The 14,768-nt window shown below is 46.5% G+C and overlaps 1 protein-coding gene across 1 annotated transcript in view; it reads left to right on the top strand.

The window, feature by feature from the left end:
- The window catches only part of LOC147730710 (voltage-gated delayed rectifier potassium channel KCNH8-like), a 1,657,143-nt gene that overhangs the window by 1,180,610 nt on the left and 461,765 nt on the right, over positions 1–14,768 (top strand). The window contains exon 8 of the mRNA XM_086955502.1: positions 505–792. Coding sequence (XP_086811628.1) covers positions 505–792 — 288 coding nt within the window. The remainder of the gene's footprint in view (positions 1–504; positions 793–14,768) is intronic.

The raw sequence follows: 14,768 nt of genomic DNA, 5'->3' as shown, positions 1-14,768 counted from the left end.
TTTTATTCAATTAATTAATTAATGAATTATCGAACTATGACACTGTACTATACGTAAGTTAACCAGGAAACTATATCAAGTATAGAATTATGCTTACTATGAATTTAAGAATACTTATGTGATTTCAGTAAATTTGGACTTGTATTATGGAATTATGGAATTTTAGGAACTTTGAAACTTTACTTATTTCAAAACTATGGTAACTGTGGAGCTGTACTAGTCATAAACCTGTACTGAATATGAAACTATGCTAAATATGGAACTAGACGACTTGGAATTATGGTAACCAGGTTACTAACTATGAAAATACGCCTGATACAACAGTTACGCAACTAATTAAGCTATTGATCTACTCTGGGACTGTATTACTTATCATTATATGTAACTTCTCTAATTCTCAAATTATGTTAATTTGCTAACTAAACACATATGCAACTATTGCGATTACTTTATTTCCTCTTATATCACATGTGACATGAGTCTTTTCTCCCTTGCCTCTCTTAGGTTGGCTGCATGAGCTGGCCAAGCGCCTGGGCACGCAGTATAGCACCGTCATGGTTGCCAAGACTCACTCATCTACCAACAACTCTTCCCCTGCTGTGATCTACCTTAATGAGAGCCGCGAAGGGAATACCACTACATTCGAGCTGGTGGGCGGTCCCTCCATCCGCAGCTCCTACATCACTTCCCTCTACTTTGCACTCAGTAGTCTGACCAGTGTGGGCTTCGGTAACGTGTCGGCCAACACTGACACTGAAAAGATCTTCTCAATCTGCACCATGCTGATCGGAGGTGAGTGACGCGTGCTGACGTCACAGCGGGTGGGAGGCGCAACCGAACCAGGAACTAATGTGAAAGGATCGCAGTGATGGAAAATACTGCGTTACTAGTGGAGATATACGCTTCACCGGCCATGTAGAAATGCTGTCATTTAATTAATATTTTGGGCCATTTGTGCGGAATTTGAAAAATATCAGTGATAATAATAGCAGAAATTTCTATATGTAATTAATATTATAATTAATTAAACTACTAAAAATATAATACCCATAATGTGTGCTCAGAACTGACAATTATTGTTAACAACGAATGAATGCCAGTAAATGATCATCATAATTCATCTTTTTTTTTTTAATGTGTTTATTTAGTGTATTTTTATGAAGCGTGGACCCGAAGGTGTCAAAGCGCTGTACAATAAAACCAGTTAAGTTACAAGAGAAAAGTGTTACACAATAGAACATTACAAAGATAAACAGGAGACTAAAAAGGTAGGGTACACAAACATAATATCCAACACAGCAAGCAAGAGTGAGGAGTGTATAAGAAAAAAAATAAAACATTTACAATGATGAGTGAACTTCCTAGAGCGCCTGAGAACGAAGGTATTAGTTCTGAAAGTGATTTTAGAAGAGAAGAGATTTGAGGTCAGCTTTGAAAATCCGGGTAGAGGCGGTGGCACAGAGCAAATGGGGAAGCGAGTTCCAGATTCTCACCGCATTACCTCAGAAGGATTGCGCCATCGATCTTTCCCTTTTGAAGGAGGGGGGCTCAAGCAAGAGCTTTTCGGCATTGCAAGAAGGTCTAGAGCTTCCAGACAATTTCAATTTATTCACCAGGTAACGAGGGGAGGAAGTGTGCAAGGCTTCATGGGTGATGCAGGACGTTTTGTAAATAGATCTTGCCTCAATGGGAAGCCTTCGAAGAGCAGCCAGGATAGAAATGATGTGGTCACTTTGTTTAGAATAAAGCGAGCTGCTGAATGGAGGATGGATTTGAGAGGGGAGAGGTGAGAGGTGGGATTTGGATAGGCCCGTCTGAAGAGAATTGCAATAATCCAGTCCAGAGAGAACCAGTGATTGTAACAAGGTTTTTGGGTCTTTCTCCAGGAAGAACAGACAAATCCCCCACAGAAGGCGCAACTGGTAATGTGCGTGCTTAGCAATAGAATTATTCCATGAGTGCATTAGTTCTGAAGTTTATCTGTGCATAAAAGGTCTGCATGTGGGAGAATGTACCGCATAGTAGATTTATGCAGCACATTTTGCTGCCTAACAATACTTTTGAAAGAATTACGTTGGCAAAGGAGTTAAGTAACAAACATTTTATTAAAAAAACAATAACAAAATACTTCTCCAAATCATGGAATTGTAGAGTTGTCAATAACGGAAAACTCACTTGTACGAAAACCACTTTGTGCTTCTCTAGGTGAATTTGATCTGGAGGTCTGGGCAGATGGATTTCTGACTCTTGTTTAGAAAGAATGACTTGGGTCATATACACAAGAGCATCGTAGGAGGGGAAGACAGGATGCTGTTGCTTGGTCAATAGAGGTAATATTGCAACCACCATAGAAGGGCAGGGTGGGAAAAAGCTGCACAAAATGCATACCTAACCGCTCGCTATAAGAGCGAAAGCATAAAATATTTTATTAACGTTGAATTTTAATTAGGTGGGGTTTTAGTCACTCTATTTCCTGGTTACGTGCAGGCTTCTTGGTTGCTGAATAATAAGATGCAACACATTAATTTGACTCGTGGCAAACCAGACAAAACATGTCTGTGATTTTTTAGAATTTTTTTTCAAAATCTATAGCTTTACCAAATCACCGTCATCTGAAATGACATGATTGTGCTGCAAAAGGGACGTGAAAATAATAGTTGGGTATTTCATTGAAAGCATTTTGATGATCCCGCTGTTTGGGTCCTTCGATTACATGATTGTAACGCTAGTGCACAGGAGCTGTACCATAGCATTCTGCCAGGAAAACATAAATGCCCCTTGTGTTACCTCCAGAATGCTGTTGAGATGCTGCTGCTCTTTTGGTGGGTGAATTCTGCTCAAAAGTTAGATGTTATGTTATCTAGGCTTTGATATAGAGCACAACTCATCCCCGTAGGGATATCTGGGTGCTTGTGTCTGGCAGGTAGATGGGGTAGAGGCAGCATTAAAACAACCTGGTTTTAAGGTGTTTTTGAAGCCCAACAGGCTGGTGCATGCAAGGATGCCGATGTACAATTGAAGCTTGTTCCAATGGTGCAAGCCAAGGTAGGAAATGGCTCGACCACCATGTTTAGTTGTACTGATATGCTGAGGACACAGAAGAAATTGATTACTAGGGGCCTCATTATGAGTTTGGCAGTGAGGAAGTGGGACAACCTTGCTCCCGCCCCACCAAACCAATGTTTGAACTAACCGTCAGATAAGGAGTTTTCTCCTGTCTGGAGGGCTGTTCTTTGGCGTTTCCACAGCGGTGCCGATGAAATAGGCACTGCAATGAGAACATCAAAATCAGTACCTGCCGGGGCGTGGCTACGCCGCGGAGCGCAATGACGGCTAGATAGACTAGCTCTGAAACTATCCTGATCGTTTCCCGCAATCCGACTCACTAATTCGTCGCCCAAACATAGGTGGGGTGACCGGAACCACTGCATGTGCTGACAAGCCGAAGAACGACTCTGCTAGTGCCCAAATTCACAGAGATATGGACGCTACACGTTGTGGCCTTCCTGTAATTGAGAGCTAGGGACTGACATTCAGTGGAGCAGGGCGTGGCGACGTGGCCGATCCGGCCCCTCACCAACGCGAGGCCGTGGTCATGGCCTCCATCAGACATTCAGGTAGGGGTCAGACAGATTACCACCACAGTTGCAGCTGATTGTGCCCGAGAGGCACATTGGTCACAGACACCACGACTCGCACATAAGAAGTGGCATTGTGAGATTCCCCCTAATACTGACCTTGGAAGGTCTGTCTTTTGCAGTCTACGAGGCAAACAAGGGGGATGATAAAGTGTGTGACGCTCCTCTGCTGGGGGAGAGGCCCAGGCCAGGAGGAAAGGGCTGGTCCTGGATGAATGGGGAGAAAATGTCAGGAGCAAAGGGCTGGAAAGGGTTGCAACAGACAAAGCTTGATAAATATGCGTTACCGAAACCCACTGACTCTGAACACAACACCAAAGGGAAAATGGCGACCGGACTAGAGGGGGAGCATCAAGACCCAACATTGAATGCAGAATGCAGAACAATGTCATACATTCACCCCAGTACAGAGATCTGGGCCTAAATCCATCGTTTTTTTGCACTCTACACCACCCCAGTTCAGACATGGCCATATGCAAATCAGCCTTGACCCTGTGCCTCATGGGAACAGTCCAGCCCGAACTGCCAAGCTGTGTCTTTCCTGGACCGGAATCAAGCAACCTAGGACCGGTTTCTGGCTATCACCCGTCTTCAGCCAGGATAGCTTGACTCCAGTGGTGTGGAGAGTATGGGACTCACGTCTGAGCATACCCATCCCACTCGGGGTGACAAATGCACAAATAACAGTTGATGGACAGAATGCAGAACAATGTCATACATTCACCCCAGTACAGAGATCTAGGCCAAAATCCATCGTTTTTTTGCACTCCACACCACTCCAGTTCAGACATGGCCATATGCAAATCAGCTTTGACCCTGTGCCTCATGGGAACAGTCCAGCCCGAACTGCCAAGCCATGTCTTTCCTGGACCGGAATCAAGCATCCTAGGACCGGTTTCTGGCTATCAGCCGTCTTCAGCCAGGATAGCTTGACTACAGTGGTGTGGAGAGCATGGGACTCACGTCTGAGCATACCCATTTATTTATTTATTTATTTATAGTCTTATATCGCGCGTGAATCAGCCCCGAAGGGGTATCTCCGCGCGTGGCTTCTGAGTGAGTAAGGCAAAACTATAAGTCGAAAAAAGCAAAAGGGGAGGCTAAGTTAGTCCTGTGTAAATAAGTAAGTTTTCAATTTCTTCCTAAAGTTAAGAAGGTGAGGGGTTTGTCTTAGCTGGGGGGGGGAGGGAATTCCACAGCATTGGACCTTTAAGGGAGGGGGCACGGCCACCCTGTCTTGCTCTGTTTACTTTAGGTACATATAGCAACATAGTGTTGCTGGAGCGTAGGATGCGTACAGGGGAGTAAGGAAGAAAGATATCCTTCAGATATTTGGGACCAGAGCCGTAAATACATTTATGCATGATGCAGCAAAGTTTAAATTGAATCCGCTGTTGCACTGGGAGCCAGTGAAGGTGGGAGAGGAGGGGGCGGGAGGGGGTACGGGGGGGAGCATTCAGGATAAGTCTTGCCGCGGTGTTCTGTACCACCTGCAGTCTGCGAAGTTGTTCCTGGTTGGCGGATATGAGTAGACTATTACAATAGTCCACCCGTCCAAGGACTAGTGCCTGAACCAGCGTCTTCCTATGGGTGTTTGGTAGGAAAGGGAAGATACGCCGTAGAAGACCAATTGTGCGGAAACACGTTCCCGCAACCTGACTAACGTGATCTTTCATGATCAGAGTTTGGTCCAGGCGTACCCCCAGGTTCTTGATGGTTTGCTTGGGCGCTGGGACAGGTCCGAGCTCAGGTGGCCACCAATCCGGGGACCAGAGCAGGGTGGCCCCTCCAAACAACATGACCTCAGTTTTGGTCACGTTGCATTGGAGGAAGTTCTGGGCCATCCAACCTGCCACCGCTCTCATACCGTCTTGGAATGATTGCATGACTGCGGGTGTAATGGTTTGAAAGGGGAAAAGCAGCTGAGTATCGTCAGCGTAAGAGATTGGTGAGAACCCGTGAGATCTAATGATCTCTGCCAGGGGGGCCACATATACGTTGAATAACGTGGGGCTTAGACATGAGCCCTGTGGCACCCCCTTGGTGAGCTTCCTGCAGACAGATTTGTAGGAGCCTAATTTGACACCTTGTTGTCTGTCTTCGAGGAAGCTTTCCAGCCACGCAAGGGCGGTCCCTTCTACTCCAGCTCCCTTCAGACGGCCGAGTAGGCATGGGCGGAAAATCCGTTCCGCTCGCGGATTTTGCGGATTTTCGGGAAATCCGCAATCCGCGAGATTCGCGAATCTCCCGCCAAATCCGCGAGCAGCGGATTTTGCTCGCACTGCTCGCACTGTTCGCGTGAGTTCGCGTGAGTTCGCGCCCCGCGAATAAGTGCAAAATTGCAGAAATACGATTTTAGCAAAACTGAAAGTAACTACTTACCAGGTTCAAAAGTTCAGGCTCATCATTAGTAGCCATTTCCTGTAGTGCTTCCTGAGGGGCCCCTCCAGAGTTCAGTTGCCAGTTGAAACTATTATGTGACCCTGCTCTGAACCTCAGAATAGTTACACATATGCCACAAAGGTCCTGAATTACAGCTAAGGGAGACAAGCAGGAGCCAGGCTGGAAGTTAAAATCCATTAATCAGCCCCTAATTCATTATTGTCAGTTGGGGCAGGGCAGGTGTTGTAACTAATTTTGCAACAATGAAAGCACTTAGCAAGTGCAAAAGATCACTAATCAGGGCGCACTAAGGAAGCAGGTGCCAGCTAAAAAAATATTCTGTGACACATTAATCAGCCCCAAATTAATTCAGGTCACTTGAGGCAGGGAAGGTGTGCTTTGCTTTGCCGAAAATAATGTACACTGGACAACCAGAGGGTGTGGTGATGAAACAGAGGGTGGCATGGGTGGGCCAGAGGGTGGCATGAGTAGTCAGAGAGTGGCAGTGGTGACAGAGAGTGGCAGTGATGAAGAAGAGTGTCCCAAACAGGCTGGACACGTAGAAACAACAAGTTCGCGAAACTTGCGACCCGACAGGTAAGTTCGCAATTTGCGAAAGTGTACAAAACCCTCGCGAACTGGCAGAAACACGGGCGAACACAAAAAAAAAAAATCCGCAAATTCGCGGGAATTCGCGGATTTTGCGGATTGCGAATCCGCAAATCCGCAAAATTCGCGAACGCGAGATCCGCAAAATTCGCTCATGCTTACGGCCGAGAAGGACTTCATGCGACACCGTGTCGAAGGCAGCGGACAGATCCAATAGCACCAAAATCACTGAGCTCCCTCTGTCAAGTAACATTCTGATGTTATCTGTCACTGACAGAAGGGCTGATTCGGTGCTATGGTTGGGCCTAAAACCAGATTGTGAGTGGTCTAGGCCGCCCGCTGCCTCGATGTAGTTGGACAGGTGTGCGTTGACATGTTTCTCGGCCATCTTGCTGTAGTAAGGTAGGAGGGAGATAGGACGGAGGTTGGAAAGCTCCGTCCAAGGAAGGGCCGCATTCTTGCGGATTGGGTTCACCACTGCTCTTTTCCATTCAGTTGGAACTTTTCCCTCTTTAAGAGACTGGTTGATAATATCCTGAATGTAGGGGGCTAACAGGGTACGGAGGGGAGTTAAGATTTTAGCAGGAATAAGGTCATCCGGAGATCCAGATTTGACTTGAGTCATGATTGTGTCAAGCTCTTCAGTGTTTATAGGAGGGAATGTAGTTAGGGTAAGGTTTATATTCTCATTGAGGGAGGAGGCATTTCGGGAATCGCTATTAGGTTGGGATCCTAAGATTTTTCCATAAATGGATTCTATTTTATTTTCAAAGTAAGATGACACTTCTTCACATAGGCTTTGTGAGAAGTCATCTGGGCATATACATGCCGCAGGTTTTACAAAAGTATCAAGAATCCTATACAGTTCTCTGGGAGAGTTATCGGCTTCCATGAGCTGTTGAGCGATGTTGTTTTTGCGGGCAGCCTTGATGTGTTTGTAATAATTGGCTTGGGCTGCACGATGTGCCTTTTTATTATCCTCAGAGTGTGATTTCCTCCATTTCTTCTCTATCCTTCTACATTCTTGCTTCTCTTTTCTTAGGGCCTCGGTGTACCATTTTTCCTGTTTAGCCACAGGAAACTGTCTGAATGTTTTCAAAGGGGCAATTGTATCGATGGCTACCGTCAGAGTTTGCTGAAGCACGGTTAACTTTTGTTCTACTTCGTCAATGTCTCTGATCTCGGGTTTTTTCCACGCCTTTTCTAGCGCATCCAGTGTAAGTTTGTGCCACTGTCTGCGTGTGGTGGATGGGAAGGGTTTCTTTAGGGGACCCTTATTAACTTTAAAAATGCTAAACTGCAATAAAAAGTGATCTGACCAGTGGATTTGAATAGGTTTGTGGCACCGAATGTTATCGAAGTTGGTATATATCAAGTCGATACAATGACCGCCTTCGTGGGTGGGATCCTGATTCTTTTGTGTAAGACCGATAGTTGTCATATCAGTCGACAAAGTTTTTGTCCCTGTGGATTCACATTGGTCAGTGTGGATGTTAAAATCTCCAAGGACAATAAAATCTTCATTGGCCCGCATATAAGGGCCAAGTATCTCTAAAAGAGATGTGGAGAAACTGGGGCATGGAAGAGGTGGATGGTAAACAAGTGCACCTTTGATGGTCTTTCTGTTGGGGAGAATGATTCTAAAAACCATTGTTTCCATATCTCTGCAGCATTGTCTATCTAAAATGTCCAATTTAATAGACTCTCTGTAAATTATAGCAATGCCACCGCCAGTTTTATCAGGGCGGTCAGAGTGGTGAAGTTTGTAGCCCATAGGTACTCCCAGAGTAATGGCAGACACCGTATGGGGTTTTAGCCAAGTTTCAGTAATGAAACATAGGTCTGGGGACAGGGAATGTAATATGTCCCAGATCTCAGTTTGGTGTTTAGGCATTGAACGGACATTCATGAGGATGCATTGTAAGTCGTTAAAAGATTTGCAAGGTTCGTAAGAGTTGTTTAAATGCAATGAAGTATAATGACATTTGTTGCACGAGAACGGGCCATTAAAACAGGGTCTGTTACCCTCTGCATAACATGGGGCAGAGAGTTGCCTCAGTGAAGTCAGGAATGTGGAGTCATACCTGATGTGTTTGTCAGCGCGAAGAGGCGGCATGATGTAAGATTCCCGCCCCGTCGCCACGTCCTGTCGCGGACGGGCGCAGACGGGCAGCTCTTTGGCTGGTCTTCGGCTGTGAAGAGGCTGCGCGCAATCGCTGCGCGCTTCCTGTGAGGCGATGGCTAAATAGCCCCCAGTTGAGCACTAGAGCGCTGACCGCTCGCCGGAAGTGCCTGGCCCTCACCTGTCCGCCCTCCGCACAACGGTAATGAATTACCGAGTCGGACCGAGGCGGGCAGGCACAGGAATCGAGACCAGCACTCCGGGTGGATTTTAAAATGTTATTAAACAATTTAGGTGTAACACACTCGCTAAAATCGTGCACAAGGGATTATATAAAAAAGGAAGTTTAAAAAGCGCTATTATTCAGCAACGCTCTACCGTTTACAGAGTAGATTCACCAGCTCATCCAGTAGCCAGCAAGCGGAGTAGGACACTGCCACTGTCTTCCCCCGCAGCTGCGCTGACCTAAGGCTCCGCCTAAATAGCCCCCAGTTGAGCACTAGAGCGCTGACCGCTCGCCGGAAGTGCCTGGCCCTCACCTGTCCGCCCTCCGCACAACGGTAATGAATTACCGAGTCGGACCGAGGCGGGCAGGCACAGGAATCGAGACCAGCACTCCGGGTGGATTTTAAAATGTTATTAAACAATTTAGGTGTAACACACTCGCTAAAATCGTGCACAAGGGATTATATAAAAAAGGAAGTTTAAAAAGCGCTATTATTCAGCAACGCTCTACCGTTTACAGAGTAGATTCACCAGCTCATCCAGTAGCCAGAAAGCGGAGTAGGACACTGCCACTGTCTTCCCCCGCAGCTGCGCTGACCTAAGGCTCCGCCTAAATAGCCCCCAGTTGAGCACTAGAGCGCTGACCGCTTGCCGGAAGTGCCTGGCCCTCACCTGTCCGCCCTCCGCACAACGGTAATGAATTACCGAGTCGGACCGAGGCGGGCAGGCACAGGAATCGAGACCAGCACTCCGGGTTGACAAATGCAAAAATAACAGTTGATGGACAGAATGCAGAACAATGTCATACATTCACCCCAGTACAGAGATCTAGACAGACCTGGCTAAAATTGGGGAGAAGGTGAAACAAATGGAGATTGTCACCTCTAGTCTCATCGGAGATGCATCGCAAATGCAAAAGGATATCAAGGACCTACAATCTTTTCATACATTTGCAGAGGACAAACTAGATGACTAAGAAGGTCGTACGAGAAGGAACAATGTATGAATAATCGGTCTTCAGGGGGTCCTGCGGCTGACCTTTTTGTGGAGGACCTCAGACTTAAAAATCTCCAGCCTAAGGGGTTATCAACATTTTTTGTGGTGGAAAGGGCGCATAGAGTCCCTGGTGGATGACCTAAACCTGGCGCACCTCCCCGCCCGATGTTGGCGAAACTCTTAAACTTTAGGGAGAGTGATGCCATATTACACACTGCGTGAGTGGCCCCTCCACTGAGGTACAAGAATTCAGAGATCTCCTTTTTTCCGGACTTCACCTTAAATGTCCTGCGACAATTTCTGCCATTTCTGGAAGTGAAAAAACAGCTTCGAGACAAGGGGCTCCAGTACGCTATGCTATTCCCGGCCTGGCTTCACGTTGAAGCTGAGGGTAAAGCCTGTTATTTTTATAATCCTGAGGCGGCTGCAGCCCGGCTGGCCGGTTGGAGAGTGGCAAAAGAACATAATGCTCGCTAAGTGGTAGACCTGACTATGTCGACTGACAACACTGTTTGGATGGGAAACGGTGCCATTGACTCGTTCTGAACTCATAACCGTGTGGGCTACACTGATTTGAAGCAGTGGCAGAGCCCATATGATGAACAACGGTTAGTATGACAGCGCTAATTGTTTTATTAGTCCTCATGGGCATTATGTGCCCCCCCCCTAGTGAGGCACAATGTTTCTGACTAAGGGAAAGGGTCGGGGAGGCGGAGTTTTTCACCCCCACTACATTCTACTTTTAGTTTAAAGTTTGGGTGACAGGCACTCTGCATAGTTTAATTCATGGGCAGTTTTAGGCCCAGAGTGCAGGGGAGCAGGGAGGGGGTAGTTGGGTTGGGATTGGATTGTTTCATGTTTTATCACAGAGGGCGGCATCGAATATTACTAGACGAGAGATGGGATACGCAAACTACGACTACACAAATGGGTACACATTGGGATAAAAACTTCAAGCTCCTGAGTTGGAACGTAAATGGACTCGGGGACCAAATAAAACATAGTATTGTATTACAATATATTAAACAACACGCCCCTAGTTGGCAATTCCTGTAAAGCTATAAGTACATGGGGATACCGGCTAGTGGTTCATTCTGGTTTTACAACGGGTTCCAGGGGAGTGGGCATTATGTTCAAAAATTCCTTTCCGCTGTCAATACAACACACCTGGACTGACGGGATGGGTAGATATGCAGCAATTTCAGGGCAGTGGGAGGGGAAGTCAGTTACGCTAGTAGCAGTGTATGTCCGGCCAGGGATACAGGGCCAAACCTTCAAAGATTTAGGCAAAATCACGCTGTCATTCTCAGAAGGCTACTTGGTCATGGGAGGTGATGTTAACTCCTTTGAGTCTGGTTCCCTTGACCGGTGTCCTCCCCGTAATTTAAGCCCCTCACATATGTGGCTCCCGGATTTCCTAGACGCATTGAGCCTCATGGACACGTGGCGAGTGTATCACCTGGAAAGTATCCAACACACCTTCCATTCAGGGGCACACAATAGCTTATCTCGCATAGACTATCTTCTTATTCCAGCAGCTAAAATAGGAAATATTCTGGAAATTAGGCACCTGGCTCGAGGCATATCTGACCACTCCTCTTTATGGGCAGAAGTGGTCCTGGAAGAGAAAAGGGTGGGGCGAATAGTGCCCATCATCCCCCGATACTTTCGGAACCCCGTGGTCAGAAGCAAACTCTTAAAAGCTCATGAAACGACTTTTTAGAAAACCAGGAATCAGTGCGGTCATCTCAAACCTTGTGGGCAGCTTTTAAAACTGTACTAAGGGGTCAAGCACTTTCACTGATTGCCGGTGTGCGGAAAGGAAAGTCAAATGACCTAGCCCGCCTAGAGGACGAGAACCTCCTCATAGAGGAGGAAAATGAGAGATCAGTGACGCAAGACAGACTTCATGCCCTGAAACTCAAAAGAGACAAATGTAAATCCATTGCTACTAACATGGCCAGGACACTGAGCAGAGTCAAAGAGGGGAGGCTGTATGAATTGGGGGACAAGGCTGGAAAGTTATTGGCCTGTTTAGACAAAAAAGAGCTGGCGAGTTGATTAGTACCAGAACTACTGAAGGGGTCAGGTGAAATAAGAACAGATCCACAAGAGATAGCCAACAAATTTGCAGATTATTATCGCTCTATTTAACTCCTTCCTCCTAGAAGAGGACTCTCAGATATACTGCTCCCTACCTTGGCCACAGATGAAAGAGATGTGCTCGATAGAGATTTCACTAACGATGAAGTTGCTCAGGCAATTAGAAACCTTCAGTCTGGTAAGTCTCTGGGCCCCAATCGCCTGCCAATCGAGTTACACAAGCTGAAGCCGGACATAATTGTCCCATTCCTATGGGCCATGTTTACCGAAAGCTGTGATTCAGGACTGCTGCCTCGAGATTAAAGTGTGGCTGCATTGGTTACCATACACAAAACGGGCAAACCCAGAAATAAGTGCTCTTCCTATAGGCCCATCTCCTGGGTTTTATGCCTCACCAAAAAAACGCGCTAAATTTGAGGAGATTGCATGGCGTGTTGAGGTGACAGGGCACAATCCAAGAAGCAGCAGTCGTGGTCTCGCTAGATGCCTCGGTGACCTTTGACACTATTGATTGGCCGTATCTGTTTGCAGTCTTGGCTAAGATGAGATTCAGGCCCAATTTCATCGGGTGGGTATGCCTTTTGTACACAGAGCCCTTAGCGCAGGTGGTTGGCAACAATAAAAGGTCGGGAGTATTCACGCTGGGCTGTGGGACTCGACAGGGTTGTCCATTGTCCCCCTTACTTTTTGCCCTTAACTTGAACCTTTGGCCACGTGGATTCGTGGAGACCCAGTAATCCGGGGACTGAAGTGGGCTGAAACATGGGAGGACAACATTTTTCTTTATGTGGACGACATTCTGCTGTACCTCGCATCCCCCTGGACCTCGCTCCACAGAGTGCTTAATATATTTACAAACTTTGGGAAATATTCCGGGTATACAATTAACTGGAGTAAATCTCTGATGTATGTCCTCAGTGGCTAGCCACCTCCCCTGCCTAAGGGATGTCCTATGCAGGCAGCGAAGGAGGGCTTCCAATATCTGGGAATATTTATCACAACAGACCCCAGAATTAGTTATGAACATAACTGGCTCCCCCCACTGCAGAGATTGAAGCGAGATGTGGCCAATTGGAAAACTCTCCCACTTTCACAATTGGGAAGGGCAGCGCTGTTCGGAGCAGTTGGGCACCCTCAAAAACACAAAGGGTTTTGACAAGTGGGGCATGATTGGATCACAAAGATATGCGACCTAAGGAAGAAGGTTGAAGTGTTCTCATTCACCACCCTGCAACAAGCATCTGAATTAGCCGCCACAGAACACTTTAGATATTTGCAAGTGAGACATGCACTAACATCACGGTTACCAAAGGGAGAATCTCCCCCAGAGTCCTCACTGTTGGAAGATAGGTTGCTCGATGGGTATATGCAAACGAAAGGGGTATCCCTGACCTATAAGAAATTGGTTAATAACGCTCCAGACCCCTCAACTGGTTTGGGAGCACTGGGAGAGGGATGGGTTGGAGCTCGATGATGAGGAATGGTAAGAGGTGGTGGCCTCCCCACGAGAGGTCTCAATCTCCTCCCGACTGCGACTGGTCCAATTTAAGATCCTCCATAGAATTTACATCATGGGGTCTCGGCTAGTCAGAATGGGCAGGGCAGACAAGGGCATTTGTAGAAGGCAATGTGGCCAGGCTGCTATACTTATGCATATTTTGTGGGAATGTGTGCACATCCAGAGATACTGGAAGGGAGTCCATGACTGTCTTGGTGAGGTCCTTGGACTAGATGTGGGAATTGAAGCCAAAAGATGCCTTTTGAATGTCTGGGAACACACCGACTTAAATAGTAAAGACAAAATATGGGTCACATTGGGCTAAAAAGTGGCCAAAAGGAATCTAGCTAGGCTATGGGGTGCAGGTGTGCCGCCCAAAGTGGAGGCGTGGAAGGCCGATATGGATTGGTGTACGACAAGGGAGAAAACAGTTTATGTAGCAAGAGGATGCACCACAAAATAGTCTTCTCTATGGAGCAAATGGAATGATTATTGTGGTAATATTTGCGCCCCACCAACTGACCCCTCTCTCGAAGATCCTAATACGCCACAGCTGATGTTACACTATCATTCAATGCATTACACTGTACAACGTCAATATGTATGTATGTAAATGTGAAATTTGGCTCATCCCATCAAACTGTGACCAGAATAATGTTTTTTACTGTCTAATAAAAAGATTGTTTTAAAAATCAGTACCTGCACTGTGTGGGCTGCTACAGTCCATGCCAGGAAGATACTGGGGTGCATGCACATAGACTGGCTCAACATGTGCCTTTCTGCATGCACCCCATGGAGCAGAGGCACAGGGCCCCCTTTGTTTCCTCACCGCCACACTGCCATGAAAAGAGTAAGGTTTCACCCTCATCAACTAGTAACCCAATTCCCTACAGTGCAGTACTTCTATTTTAGCAGAACATGGTAATTCTTTCTAGTGAAGTGCATGTGTTGACAGAAAGAGCATTTTATGTGGCAGTTCATAGATCTGTTCATTACATTTCAGGGAGACTGGAGCAAGGCTGTATTTTAGTGACACTGTCTCTATATTGTGTGAGATTTGGGACTACTTTTATCAATTTACTTGACATTGGGAGCTGCCTTTGTCCATTTTTAGGTATCTTCTACTGGCAGCTTTTAGTACTTTTGTTAAAGATCTGTTGTGGACAATATCTTCATTGGACTTTGGGTTAGCCCA

Source organism: Lissotriton vulgaris, chromosome 2_1, assembly GCF_964263255.1.
Source record: "Lissotriton vulgaris chromosome 2_1, aLisVul1.2, whole genome shotgun sequence".
NCBI lineage: Eukaryota > Metazoa > Chordata > Amphibia > Caudata > Salamandridae > Lissotriton > Lissotriton vulgaris.
Note: the sequence above shows the minus strand (reverse complement) of the source record. Positions and strands in the feature narration are given on the sequence as shown.